Genomic DNA, 15,554 nt, shown 5'->3' on the forward strand with positions numbered 1-15,554 from the left:
CACAGAGGGGAGCTCAGCCTGTACCTGGTGACAGTGTCAGGACATAGAGAGACTCATGTCCTGGTTGCTGCCTCTCTCCTTAGCTAAGTGACCTTTGGAGGATAAATTGTTTCCCAAATATTTAAATTATAGCCATGCCTTGGTTTTCTGATGTAGATAAAGAGACTGTTTAGCGTATTGACTGGGGCTCTCACTGATTTATTTTCTATGTTAATTTGATGAATTTGGAGTTATTTCCTCTGTCCTAATTGGGGAAAGAATGGGAGGTGAGGGGCGGGCAAGGTATTTTGGTCTCCAAGAACAACCGACTGTCGTGTTTGACAGCAGATTGTGTGCTTCGCCCACATTTGGTATTTTCCATGCTGTGATTGAGAAAGAAGAAATATTACAATATTTAACCAAAGGGATTTAATCCTTTTCTTCTAAAAAAAATTTTGAGGGAATTAGAGGAAGAGGAGGCATGAGAGGAAGCAAATGCAGGAGACGGTGCAATCATGAGGCAGTTCCAAAAAGTTTGAAAAAGCTCTGCCCTCTCCAGGCAATTTATTTTTAGTTTAGTAAACTCAGAAGCAGAACTTTTGCATTTTTAATATTTTTAATAATAATAAAAATGACTTTGTTAACTTAGTACAGAGCCAAAATTAGGAGGTCGAGCATCAGCTTGTTTACGTAGTCATTTTTGCGGAGGTGGGTCTGTCTGGTTTCCTAACCCCAAACAGCGGGGAGCTCAGCCCCAGCAGCCATAGATCAGCATCAGGCAGGATGTAAAGCCAGTATCCATGGCCAGGGCCACCATCATAGCCGCCCGGCCCATGCAGGTTCGCATTGGATTCGAACAGTCGGTAAAGAAATAATGGAGCCACAAACTGGTGGGCCATAGTCTTTAATCCTAGCTTGCACCCGGTGGGCAAGTAAAAACATACACTGGACTCCAAAACCCACTCACATTCAGTGCTCACAAAGCTACTGACTTATCTGAGTTTCCTAGAATCAAAGGTTTCTAGCTCACCAGACTTATTCACCTCTGTTCCCCATCTCCTTCCTTCTCCAGTGTCAAACTGCACAAACTGGCCTCTCACTCAACACTCCGCCATCTTGGCTGCTTCTCCTGGCCTCCTCCACGTGGTCTCCTTCTGCTCTCTGCTCTGCTCTCTTCTCTAATGATAATCTCAGGAACCAAGAGCGCAAGCTCCCGCTCCGTCCCCATTTTATAGTGTAGAAATACAAACCCTTAATCCAATATACAAAATAGGAAAGTCTCTAATACAAAGTCACTTCTCTGAGGCATGATTGGATTGTACCACCCCACATCAAAAAGGGTGGGAAAGGCTTAATCCCAAAACCAAGCCCCAGGCTACAGGGATTCTGCCTGCCCACAGAGACACACATTAATATCACCTGGGCAACGGCCTCCACATGGGCAGCGCCACTTTAACAAAGTGAGCATAATACATTTTATCTGCCCAACACAGGGCCTTTCCCCGATATCCCCACAGGCCCCACTCACAGCCTGCCCAGCACCGACCAGCTTCTCTGGTTCTGCTCCTCACTGGTTCACTCCAGGCTCAGGGTGTGGCCCCCAGCCCCCCGAGACGCGTGGCTGCCAGAGCTGTGTGATCACTGCTTAGCTACCCTCTCCCTCCCACCCCAGGACACTCAGAAGGTGGGTTTTGTCCCTTCCAAGATTGTTGCCCAAAGGTCCAACCCTTCAATTCCTATATAAAATGGGGACTCAAGAGAACTGGAGAACTGGAACTCCTGGTACCAGCCCCATCAAATCTGGACTTTAAACACTATGGCAGTGTTACATTTAATTATGACTCACTCTTTTAATTGGCATCTTACTTAATCATGGATGGGTCCTTAAACTACTCTGGTACTTAGAACCTCCAAACTGTGTGACCTATTTCTATTTGAAACAGAGAATTGGGCTTATTTATTCCTTCTTGGTCCAGAAATCCTGGTTAGATGTGGCAGTTGATTGTGTGTGCATTTTATATCACAGAGGATGAAGTTCAGGGGAAAGGATTCTCTTGTATGGAGGAAAGGATTCCTCCTTATTTTTTATAGCATTGCAGAGTATTCAGGTTGGTTTTCAGAAACTTAATTAAAAGTTTAATTTTTCCTACGCATAACTTGCCTGCTGAAATTGCCGAGCCCACCTCCCCACAGAGAGACGCTTCCCAGCAGCTCTTCAGCCCGCACATTCAGCGGCCTGAGTCCTGTAACCTTGGCAATGATCAGTCACGGCCCTGGGTCGTTCTGCTCCCCTGCGGTTGCACTGACTGCTAAAGCAACTGCTGAGTTTGCAGATTTCCAGATTTTTCCTTTGCAGATGTTTTCTGCTAAAGAGTTAAAAAATGTGGGGAAAGCTTAATTATATCTATATCTGTTTAAAAGCATAAGCTCGGGTAAGAACTAGAATTGAAATTATTGTGGCCACATATCCTTTGTTTAGGTGAAATACCTCGTGTAAGACCAGTGGCCATCACCATGGCCAGGCAGGTTCACGTTGGATTTGGACAGACAGTTAAGGAACTGTGGAGCCAGAGGAAGAGGATGGTGGGCCGTTCTGTTCATTAGAGTCTTGTAGTGGCGGCCGAGCGAACAGTCAGGGAAGACAGCTCCCCTTTCTCTTTCCGGACTCTCCCGGACTCACAGGTCCCCACCGGCCTCAGCCCTCCCCAGCCAAACAGGCCAGGCAGAAATCTCAGGGATCCTAAGCGCTTCTCCTCAGCATCCCCCTCTCTCTAGAGCAGGGGTAGTCAACCTTTTTATACCTACCACCCACTTTTGTATCTCTGTTAGTAGTAAAATTTTCTAACCGCCCACCGGTTCCACAGTAATGGTGAATTATAAAGTAGGGAAGTAACTTTACTTTATAAAATTTATAAAGCAGAGTTACAGCAAGTTAAAGCATATAATAATAATTACTTACCAAGTACTTTATGTTGGATTTTTGCTAAGTTTGGCAGAATAAATCTTTATAAAACAACTTACTATAGTTAAATTTATCTTTTTATTTATACTCTGGCTGCTCCGCTATCACCCACCATGAAAGCTGGAACGCCCACTAGTGGGCGGTAAGGACCAGGTTGACTACCACTGCTAGACTCTCCTACAAAACAAGCTAAGATAGCAACCCCTTCTCCAGCAAACAATAACAAACAATGCTTCTCAGCATGGAGGTAGGCAACCAGCAATTTGCAATCTGCTGCCCTGAGGGCAAGCACCACAGCCTTCCGTAGAACACACACACACACACACACACACACACACACACAGTGCTGCTCCCCCCCCCCCACGCCAATGCAAAATACAAACAAACAAACCTAAACACAGTTGTTTACCCAACACCTCCATATCAAAGCCATACTAAGGACACTTAGAAATATCCTCAAATTTGTTGCTAAGGAGCTCTCTTATGCAGTTCAGAAATTAGTTTCAACTCTTACCTCTATACCTCCAAATGGTATGCCTTTTTCAATGTCAGGCCCATCACCAATAAAGCCCTCTTGTTTGGGCAAGAGGATCATTTTTTTTTATTGAGATTTTAGTAATAATGTCACCCTTGAGCTGTGGTCTGAGCTATTTGGTTATTTTCCCTCCTTCCTTTATCATAGATAGCCTTGGGGACGCATAAGAGCTTAAAAGCATGTCCCTTGCTTATCAGTTATACAGCAGAAACCTCAAGGGTGATGTTCTCTCAAGTCTTCTCAGGTTCTCAGAAAGGTCAGAAGGCAGATCTACCAGGTGAGCAGTAGCAGCTCACGAGTGTGTCCGTGTGTATAAAAAAGTGGAGACAGAGAATACATGCTGGCTTAATTTAGAATAAAATCTTTTTTTTTGTTTGTTTCCTAGTTCTGCTCCCCTTTTCTCCTAGGTACTAAGAAACTTCTTTGCCTGCATCTTTTCTTTCTTTCTTTCTTTCTTTCTTTCTTTCTTTCTTTCTTTCTTTCTTTCTTTCTTTCGTGAGAGAGAGACAGGGACAGACAGGAAGGGAAAGAGATGAGAAGCATCAACTCATAGTTGTGGCACTTTAGTTGTTCATTAATTGCTTTCTCACACATACGTGCTTTGACCAGGGGCCTCCAGCTGAGCCAGTGATCCCTTGCTCAAGCCAGTGACCTTGGGCTCAAGCTAGCGACCTTTGGGCTCAAGCCAGCGATCATGGGGTCATGATCCCACACTCAAGCCAGCAAAACTGGTGAGCCCGCACTAAAACTGGTGAGCCCACACTCAAGCCAAAGACCTCAGAGTTTTGAACCTGGGTCTTTAGCATCCTGGGTCTATGCTTTATCCACTGTACCACCACATGGTCAGGTATCTGCATCTTATTTCTCATTTGACTTTGTTTTCTCCCTCCTTCCAACTGTATTTTCTCTGGGCTTGCTTTGTTGGCTCTCCAAGTTATACTTAAATTAGATCTAAGTTTAAATCTCTCCTTTTTTTCTCAGACAACTCCAAAAGCCTTACCCAGGTCTCATCACCCTGTAACCCCTTTCCATAAGAGACCTCACTAACTACTCTTTTCTTGAATTCTCCTCTACCTCACAAGAGACATAGTTTCTTTTCTCCACTGAATCTTTGTTTTGTTTTTTTTTTGTTGTTTTTTTTTTTTCATTTTTCTGAAGCTGGAAACAGGGAGAGACAGTCAGACAGACTCCCGCATGCGCCCGACCGGGATCCACCCGGCACGCCCACCAGGGGCGGTGCTCTGCCCCCCAGGGGGCGATGCTCTGCCCATCCTGGGCGTCACCATATTGCGACCAGAGCCACTCTAGTGCCTGAGGCAGAGGCCACAGAGCCATGCCCAGCGCCCGGGCCATCTTTGCTCCAATGGAGCCTTGGCTGCGGGAGGGGAAGAGAGAGACAGAGAGAAAAGCGCGGCGGAGGGGTAGAGAAGCAAATGGGCGCTTCTCCTATGTGCCCTGGCCGGGAATCGAACCCAGGTGCTCCGCACGCTAGGCCGACGCTCTACCGCTGAGCCAACCGGCCAGGGCCTTTGTTTTGTTTTTGCCGATAGCTGTGGTACAGTTCTTTGTTCTTCTTCAAAGAAAACTTTCATTTTTTATTTGTTAAATCAAAATTGGTCCTGACCAACAATAGTCCCAAGTGAAGTCATTGAGCAAAAATGACCAGAGTCCAATGCCAGGTGCATGGAAAAAGCCATATCACACACAAGCATACAACACAAAGGCACTCATTTAACGTTTACTCCCCAAGAAATAAGGAAACTTATTTCTCCAGGCTCACTGGACTGAAGCAGCTGGTACCTGCATTCAGTAAAAGGGAAGCTTTCGCCCAGAGTCACTTCACCTCCACCTGACAGCCCTCTGAGGATCGCCATATTCACCTCTGTTCATTTCTGTCATCTTCATAGTCAAGCCAGAAAAAGAAAGCTGCCCTTGAAAATGGCTCTCTTCCTCCCATATTCTAATTGATATATGATGTTTATAATTGTACTTTGAAATGACTTTCAAACTATGTGGCTTTCTACTTTGTATAAGCTTAGGCTCATTAAAGTCATTAGTTTATTAAAACTCAACTTAAATGTTTAATACCAAAGCCAAAATGAAAATTTGGTCTGTCCTTCATTGACATGCGGAATGTCCCATTAGCTAACTAGTAATCATATTGAGATGCCAGCTGGCCAAGAGCTAGCTTTAATCCCTCTTTGATGGTTAGAGAGCTTTGGACAGCCTTATCATCAGTCTTCAATGCCACCCCCTCTGGACAATGGCTTGTGTCCCAGTCAGATTGCCCTGAGCAATTCACAGGCATTCTCCTTATGTGCAGTGTGTATTTTCTGACCCGTTAGCAAAGACATTCGTCAAGATGGAAAACAGTAACAGCAAAGTACACAATGTGCGGTGTAGTAGTGCTAATGCAACGTGCATGCTCTCTCAGCTTCTCAACGCTACAAATCAGATAGAATGCAGGCAGAAGTGTGTCTGCAGCACAGAACATACAGTATCTCCTGATGACCTATGGTGGCTGGGGGAGGATGCAAGCACACTTCAGACAGCAGCCCATGTTCTTAAAGGGAGACAGCCAGCCCCTACCCGAAACTTGCTTCACCTGTAATTCGAAGCTTGCCTCACGTGTAACTCAGAGATGGCTTTCAATCCCCCGGCAGAGTTCCAGAGCCCTGCCTGTTCTCTTTGCTTAAGGAACTGGAAATGAGTACTTCCTTGCAGATAACAAATTAAACAGCTGAGAATATATAGAATTTTGTTTGATTATTTGTTTGTTTTTAATGCTAGATACATGTGGCATCCAGAACTGAAGGTCATCCAATTAGGGACCTTGGTTAAATCTTTTTTTTCTATCTATAAAGGAAAAAAAAGTTGGTTTTTTTTACTTCTTTTTTTTTTTTTTTTGTATTTTTTCTGAAGCCGGAAACGGGGAGAGACAGTCAGACAGACTCCCGCATGCACCGACCGGGATCCACCCGGCACGTCCACCAGGGGCGACGCTCTGCCCACCAGGGGGCGATGCTCTGCCCCTCCGGGGGGTCACTCTGCCTCGACCAGAGCCACTCTAGCGCCTGGAGCAGAGGCCAAGGAGCCATCCCCAGCGCCTGGGCCATCTTCGCTCCAATGGAGCCTCGGCTGTGGGAGGGGAAGAGAGAGACAGAGAGGAAGGAGGGGGGGTGGAGAAGCAAATGGGCGCTTCTCCTACGTGCCCTGGCTGGGAATCGAACCCGGGTCCCCCACACGCCAGGCCGACGCTCTACCGCTGAGCCAACCGGCCAGGGCTTACTTCTTAACAAGTCCAAACTTTCTGTTTTTATTTCCAACCCTCAGTATTTACCCAGATTAATTGTAATGCATGTTTACTGCTCCTTGTTTAGGTGAATATATTAAATGAAAACTTTCTCGACTCTCTATTCATAAAACCTCTTGGGTAATTTCCAAGATGCCTCTACCATATAAAATTCCATGCTATCTATATTTTGACAGTTTTAGAGTGAATTCTGGATGAATTAACCCATTAATAGCTGATGTTCCATTTTTGGAATGGTAGTGACATGGGAGTTATGTATATCCTACCGCTCAAGGTCATTGCTGAGGTCTGATTTTTCACACGTCTGCCTCCTGAGGGTATGTTATCACATGGTGCACAGAGTCAGTCACTGGTGCAAATACTGGCATGCTGAGAGCTTGTCAAAAAACTGATGTGAATTTTTGGAAAATTTTTAAAGAACTGGATTTCAAAAATTTCAACCTCTGACATAAATAGGTTAAATGGAAATGCATTGGAAATAAAGTATAGGTGTGTTGTAATTCTAAATCTGTGTCCCAGGAAAATACTTTGTAGTGAATTTATCATTCAACTTGATGGTCCCATGTCCAAAAAAAAAGGTAATTCATGTATTATTTCTAACAACAACAAAGGCATTAACTTTACAAAATATGAATATTAAAATATTTGCCATATTGATTGAGTCATAATATGCAAGCCAAAATCAGAAATTGAGAGGAATTCAAGTCCTTTTTGCTGGACTTTCAAACCTGTTTTCTTCCTGTTCCTACCCTACATTATTTCATTGCCAAATCCTGTTCACTCGAGTTTATTAAACCTGTTTTCCCAGTCCACTTTTCAACAGCCCTCAGTCCTCTCCCAGACTCCTGCCTTTTGCATTATCCCTCCTAATTCATCATCCTATCACTCTTCTCTGACCAGTCCCAGGTGTGAAGATGACTTTTGGTGTCAATGATTAAGGATCAATACTATGACTTCCCCTTTCAACAAGTTTTTGGTTAACATTTTATGTCTGAGGAATGATTGAATTATAGACTTTAAAGCTAAAAAATTTAAATACATCATTGTATGGACTGATTTTTAATTTTTTTTTCTTAAGTATGAAACTTCTCCATTCAAAATAAAAACAAATAGCAAATAACATTTAGTAGTGCCTATACTATGTCTGGCTCTGCACTGGAATTTGGTCAAAGAAGACAGTGCCAAGTCAAGGGATTATGAGAGGAAGGCAATTTAATATAAGTGAAATCTTTGATTATAAGAGCCTGCTGTAAAAATAATAACAAACATTAATAATAATAATAACAAGGAAGCCAATATGAATTGAATGCTGGCTGCAAGGTAAGCATTAGGATAAGTGCCTTACATGCTTTATTTAATAGTTTAGCCAGCCTATATAGTAGTAAGTACAATTATTATCCCCACCATGTTGATAAGGAAACATGGGCATGGAAAGGCTAAGAAACTTGTCCAAAATGACAGCTAGAAAGCATTGGAGCTGAGATTTGCATGCAGTCCTAACCTCAAAGTCCCCATTCTTAATTTCTCCACCTCCATCTTCAACAGAGGCAGACTCACATCTCCATCTGCAGAGCTCTCCACTTGAACTAAAGAGGCCTGAGCCGAGTTTTGAAAATGAAAGTCATTGCAGAAAATATTTAAAATGATGGTTGAATTAGGTACAAACCCATTTCCTTCACCAAGGTTTCAGATAAAGGATAAATCTTTTGAATGTAGAATTTCAGGAAGCACATTTGAGGGGTAAATAGGTTTCCTGAGATCTTATACAGCAATACTGAGTTAGGGGTCTTCTTTTCCTATTAACTATTTCAAGTAATTAAGTGAAGCTGTTGCAAGCTGAGTCTGGTATATAAATCCATCTAAGAAATTAGTATTATATGATTTTCTTTCCAGAAAGAAAATCTGAAAGTGATCTTTTTAGTCTTAGCTACTTTGCTGCTGCTAAAACCTAAATAAATGGAAAAACAAAAGAAGAAAGTAAGAGACCCCTCAACATGGCAGTACCTATAGCCACAGGACTACCTTTTCTATGTGCCATTTTATTTTCTTTCTTTTTTAAAGTGAGAGGAGGGGAGATAGAGATACAGACTCCCACATGCATCCCAGTTGGGATCCACCAAGCAACCCCCATCTGGGGCCAATGTTTGAATCAAGTGAGCTATTCTGAGCACCTGGGTCCAACGCTTGAAACATATGTGCCATTTTAAAAACTGCCTTTCCTATGATAGCCATCTTTCAACTCTTTATTATAGCCTTGAAACTTACTTTATAAATTCTCTGGATCCTTTTCCTGTTCTCTTTTCTTCCAGCTTCCAATTAACTTTTGTCTTTTTTATCAGTTTTTAGTTCTTTTAGAATATAAGCATAAAAATAAAATAGAAAAATCAAATTGATCTTTGGATGTAGAACATGAACAAGACAGGGACAATAGCTATTGCCTAAAATGAGATTGGCCAGTCATAGTGCATTGTATTGTTTTTGTCTATCTGTATACCCCTGTTTCTTCACGGAGACTATTAAGTCCCCGATGGTAAGAACCATGCTTTAATTTCTTTTTTCCAGTACAAAGTTTAATGTTTGCTATAGAGAAGACGTAGAAGAAACTATTTGTTGGATGGATAGATGGATGGATGCATGCATGCATGCATGGATGGATGCATGGATGGATGAAACAACACAAATGGCAACACATATTGTTACTCCACTCTCTCCCAGTAACTCATGAAGTAGCCACTTTCAGTATAACTATTCAGAAAGGTTCAGGAGTTGTAGTTTTTCAAAACCATGTGAATTCTTGGGCACTTGTGTAAACCATTATTTTCTTCTTCTTTTTTTTTCTTACAAAACTCTATGAACTGTCAAGCAACTAGTTTACGAAGCAAAATGTTATATATACAACCCCATTTGGTTATGTTTTTAGATTACTGGGGTAAGAATGGAATGTTATAGTTTATTTTCCACCCAGGGATAATCTAATGCAAAGACAGGCAAATAACAGTTCCTACTGGGAAGAGAAATAGTGTCTGAACTGGATTAAGGGGAAATTCGAGTGCCCCAAGGCAGCTGTGGCAGGGAGGGGTTTGGTGTTTATGGCTTCATTACCACCTTAAATGGAATATCTATTTTTCTACTGGGTTTAATGAAGCCAAAAACAGCCAACTCTTTGTTGAGTAATATTGAAGATTTTTTGCTTTTAACCTGATGTATTTTAATTTGTGCTTCACTAGCTCTCCCACATCAGGTCTTCCTCACTGGCATTTTAGGGACAATTAGCTGTAAGTGTTTCTCTATGTTAGCCACAGAGTTGAGGAAGAAAGATAAGGAGAATCACTAAATCAAAACCAATTTAGGAAGAGCAAATTCACTTTCCATCAAGGGCACTGGCCAACTCACCAAGCAGCCTGTTCTAAGAGGAAGCAGTTCCGTTCTACTCCCTCTGTACTTCATTAATGCATAAATGGTTCTGCTCTGATTGCTAATTAACTCTGCTGCTGTGTTTTTTAGTTTTCAGGACTTTATCTCCTGTCTTTCTTCACCATCCTCATCGGGCTGGTGCTCTACTCCTCCACCTCCACATACATAGCCCAGGACCCCCGGGTGTACAAGCAGTTCCGCAACCCATCAGGACCCGTTGTGGACTTACCAGCTGCAGCTCCGGTGGAGCCTTCGGTCACCTACACCAGCCTGGGCCAGGAGACCGAAGAGGAGCCCCACGTCCGTGTGGCCTAGGATGTGACCACTCGGTGCCCGCGCGTTCGCCCATCATCTCTGTATTGTACATAGAGAAAGGTATTTATTAGGTGCAGTTTACACAGGTGGACTGCAAGGTAGCAGATCCAAAAGCCTAGAAAAGGCACGAGCTAAACACAGACTCTGATCCACTTGACTTAAAGAGATGCCTCACTTGTGTGTATCCTGATCAAAAGGCCCCCGCATAAATTACTGTGAAAGTTTTTGAATCAAAAGCAAGTATTATTATTATTATTATTATTTGTATTATTATTGTTACTTTTATTACACCAAGACTCAGGAGAATGTTTTGTACTCCTGATGAAAACTATTGCCAGGCCCACATAAGTAGTTAACACAAATTCCACTTTTTTATGGCAGATCACTTTTTAAGAATCATATCTTATTTTACTTAATTTTCTTTTTTTTTTTTTTCGCACAGTCTGTATGAGTGCTGCATGCCACAGGAGCTCCGCCCTGAGAGGGTTCCTTATTCTGAGGACCTGGTGGTTCACGGTCTCCTCTCTTCCCTGTTGGGTTGCCTACTCAATAAGTATTTTGTGCTGTGGCCCTTGGCGGGGAGGGGGAAACTGATCATATAATTTTCTATTCTAGGAATAGATGTAAAACACACGTATTCACCTTTTTATATTTTGACCTCTGATTACTCCAGGACGTTGCCTTTCTGTTGTGCCACCTTGATTCTGCTAATTGAGTCCCAGAAATAACAGGATAAGGGACGTTCCATTTCTGTGGCTTATGGGAAATCCCAGGAGTAAAATAATTTGTGTTTAGGGTCATACATATTTTTAGAAATCTTTCTTCTCCTTCTTACATCCCATCTCAAAAAGTAGATTTGCTTTTCTTTTTTTCCTAAATTTCTTCAGTGATAATATGAAAATTAATCAAGGCATTGGAAAAAGCCATGGTCCTCTGCTCTTTTAATTGTGTGACACCTTTTCTGAAATACACCAGCATGTACATGACCTTTATTGTGAAGTATGATTAGTTGTGTGGCCTCCCAATAAAGTCAAGGTGCTGATATGGAGCAGTATCTGACAATAGCTCTACTCTATTGATCTGGCCACTTTGTAATGATAAAGATGTCAATGAGAAAGTCTGGCATTTTGGTCATATTTGGCATCCATTCAACAACAGAATATATCAACACAGCATTCTTATAAATACAGAGAATATTATAGGGTCCTGCTAAGGGATATGTCACTAGTCCAATCCTATTGCCCTTAAAATAGCCCTTTTTCCAAATGCAGGACATCTAGAAACACCACAGATCTCTTTGATTTAGAAATAGATTCTATGTGTTAGTATGTGAAATAGTCTTTGAGTTTGGCCAGCCTCAGGATCATTCAAAAAGGTCCTTGATGGAGTTACAGGGTTTGTAAAGGAAAAGCAAATGCTTATGAAACTTTGGGCATTTAATATCAATGAATTTTAAGCAATTAATGCAAAATACCAGAGGGGTCTCTGTAAAGTAGAAGGACAGATTGCAGCTCAGTCAGGATTCCCATTTAGCCTGAACAAAGCTTAAACAGATAGAGGCAAAAGCATCCCATGCTGTTCGTCAGCACCCATGTGGCCCCTCGTCGTGCCTCTACCGGGGCGGTAGTCCTGCCCTTACAGATGGGGAAGAAAAAGTTATTTTCTCTGATATGCAGATCTATGGTTATCTGTGTTCGGTCCCCTTAGAAACATATTTTATTTTCTCTGGGGAAAAAGAAAATCGATGTGAAAGCTATATCAAGACAAAACAACTTGGCCAATATCTGCTCTCTGCTACCTTTTAAAACAATTAAATACCTTTCTCTGAATATTTTGTCCATTCAGATCTGAAGACCTTTAAAGACTGTGGTTTTATTTTTGTGTTTACATTCCTTTGGTTTGCATAATTTGCTTGATTTATTGCATTTTTAGTATTTATTTTAAGCCAAATGTTTTAGTCTTTTCTATTCATTTTTATGACACTAATTTGTAGACGCTTAGTAAAGTCTTATCAGAGATAAGCGGATGAAAGTGTTCCTAGTCAACTCAGAGGACTGGGAATCTTTTTTAAAATTTCCATTTCAAAAAGGTTTGCAATCAGTAGGTGGCTAGAAGTTGCCATCTGAATTATTTTCTAGGATATTTTAATTGAATCCATTGTATGGAAACCAAGCGTGAATGTTAAGGTGAATTCACTATATACTCTATCATCCAGTGTCCGTGTACGCAGACTTTCATGTCACTGGGTTACCTCACTGTGTTGGTTTGTCTCCATTGAGAAAGGTTGATAACACTAAACCATGCAAGATGAGGAGTTGCAGATCAACCCTTTGGGTAAAAAAGGAAAGTAGCCGAAAACCAAGTATTTTTCTGTATAAAAACACTGATCTTTGAGAGTGGGATGGGAAATGGGTGTAGGATGTTAACTCGAGCTGTTTTTGTTTCTGAAATTTCATAACCTCAGTAGACACCAGCAGAAATTTCAGCTTTTCAGTGCACCACCCCGCCCTCCTCCATGAATGAGACTAGCAATGTGTATAGAATGTGATTGGATAAGCCAACCACAGCTTTTCTAAACCCCACCTAGAGATAAGCTGTGGTCCTCACTGCCTCAATGAGAACTTGCCCTGGGGATGACAGCGCTTCCCTTGGTCACACCTTCCCACAGCTCCAAACTCTGAAATTCACAACCAGGTAGACCAAGCAATAGGGAAAATTTGCACCACTGTGTCCCATGAAAATGTTTCAATGTTTAGGTTAGATATTGCTAACTTGTGCTATTAACCTTTTGAGAAGCGTGTAGTATATTGTTTGTTTTGGGTTTGCTTTTGATTTATAACCATTTAGTAATCCCCAGCTAGCTACCAGTACAGATTTTACCCCATGGGTAGGATTGTATTGTCAAGCCACATAACAAAGCACACTAATCCAGACACTGCAAATGGAAAATATGAACCAAAAAAATAAATTTACACCAATAAGATGAACAAGCTCTCCATTTTTGATATTTGCATGCTCCCCTACGGACTGGCTGTGGCAATGTAATGCCTGTATAATGTTTTCAAATAAAAATAAATGCTTTATGAAAGCACCACGTTCCTGGTTTTATTGAGTGTTTGTCTGCACCATGACAACCAAGGAAGCAACTCCTGTGGGATGCCAGAAATAGCAACGAAAGTAGATAGCTGGGTACATGTCAAAATAAAAACCAGAAAGAAAATATTTCCAAATTAGGAAGGGCTCAGTTGGTCTCAGAGCTGTAGCTTCCAAAAGCCAAATTGAACACGTTTGTAATTTGCAAAATTACTTCCTTCTCTGGGTGCTTAAGCAGGATCTAGGGTCGCAGCCTCTAGACCCACATTTAAAACGCCCATAGGGCAGTATAAATTTATCCCCAAGAAACAGTTTCTCATAAAGAAGACAGTTCTGTGTATGCTGCCCTGGGCACAATGCCAGATGTAAAGGATGAAAGGATGAGCATTCTTCCAGAACACATTTATAAAGCAGGACTGGTCGTGTTTCCACTCAGAAATTTACACAGTATCTTGTCATCATCCCTTCTCCACTAAATAAAGTCACCCAGCCACCCCTGAAGTATTTGGAAATGACAAGATATAAATTTCATGTTCTTGCCATTCTTGTTCACAACCAGACTTCAAAAATTAAGTGAGCCGAAAAGATTGTGTGTCCAAGTTATATATTTAAAACACTTTTAAAAGAAAAACATTCATTTTTCAGGAAAATAAGGAACATCAGCACACTGATCCTTTATAAAGTGTTCTTAAGTTGAGCACCATCGTGATCTGCTTTATAAATAGTTAGAACAGTATGTACTTAATAGAAATAATTCGTTTGAAAACAGGTGACTCATAGTTTAAAAAAATTTTTCCTTAAAATTTAAATCTTTCTCTAAAATAATGTTTATATTTATTTAGTAAATGCTTGGATCAAAGATGAAATGCAGTTGAACTTCAACCCAGCCTGTGCTCAAATGCCCAGAAATCCTAAATTATCAGGGTCCAAGTAGTATACATAATAAATGCATAAATCATGTTTAGCCTGTCTCCCAGTGAATTGTAAATTTCTTTAGTTTAAATTTCTTTAAACTGGGTTTCCTAAATGCTTGGAAGTTCTTGCATAGATAAGGCAGCGCTCGAATGATTTCTGTAACTATTACCATGAAAAAAGAGAGAAACAAGTAAGATTCAGCAGGAGAGTTGTAATTTACTGCATTGTTGTGATGTTCCTTTGGAAAGCACATTGTAATGTCTGAAATAACAGAAATGGACATCAGGTCCAGCCCATCGATCTTCAGCACCTAGAAAAAATATATACTTTGCACGTGGAAAGCATCATATATCTTGTTTTTAATATACTCTGACTTCTAAATCAAAAATACAAAATACAAGGGTATTCTATTACAAAATGTCCCCTGTTTCTTCTATTACTCTTAAGTACTTTTTCTGTAAAAGTCCTGTTCTTGGAAAGGAAAAAAACATCAGTTTCACTGTTCATTTGTACACTTGAATTTTTTTATAAACACTTAAATGTCTGGTCATTCAAGTTGGCTCTGGGATACACAACAAAGTTCTTTTACCTGAAAATTGTGTTTTTGATTTTATAAAATTGCTTCTTAATTATATGCACTGATCTTCCTTTTTTTTTTTCTTCCATTTTTCTTTGAATTTTTTTTTTCTTTTTTCCTTCCTGCAAGCATAAACAAAGGGCTCACTATGGGCCACCTAGACAGTGTCTCTGCCCTTATTCTCCCTGTGGTTTAATTCAAAAAAAAAAAAAATTATAATACAGCTGGAAAGCCCCACACCCAACAGATGGCTTTTCATCAGTGTCTAAAAGGACAAGTCATTGTGCGTCACTTCAGACAGCCAGACAAGTTGCCTCCAAACGCTACTGAAACTCGATTAACAAGAAAAACTAATGATTAGAGGGAGGCTATCTCTGGGAATAGACTAAAATTAGGGGCTTTCATCTGGACTGACAAAGGCTTGGTGCGAATAAGACTAAATCTATAAAAG

General features: G+C 41.1%; 1 protein-coding gene across 1 annotated transcript in view; it reads left to right on the forward strand.

The window, feature by feature from the left end:
* SLC35F1 (solute carrier family 35 member F1) overlaps nucleotides 1-13,612 on the forward strand; it is a 414,559-nt gene extending 400,947 nt beyond the window's left edge. Inside the window, exon 8 of the mRNA XM_066248018.1 lies at nucleotides 10,294-13,612. Coding sequence (XP_066104115.1) covers nucleotides 10,294-10,518 — 225 coding nt within the window. The 3' untranslated portion in view covers nucleotides 10,519-13,612. The remainder of the gene's footprint in view (nucleotides 1-10,293) is intronic.
* The last annotated feature ends 1,942 nt before the right edge of the window (nucleotides 13,613-15,554 follow it).

This window comes from Saccopteryx bilineata, chromosome 12 (genome assembly GCF_036850765.1).
Source record: "Saccopteryx bilineata isolate mSacBil1 chromosome 12, mSacBil1_pri_phased_curated, whole genome shotgun sequence".
NCBI lineage: Eukaryota > Metazoa > Chordata > Mammalia > Chiroptera > Emballonuridae > Saccopteryx > Saccopteryx bilineata.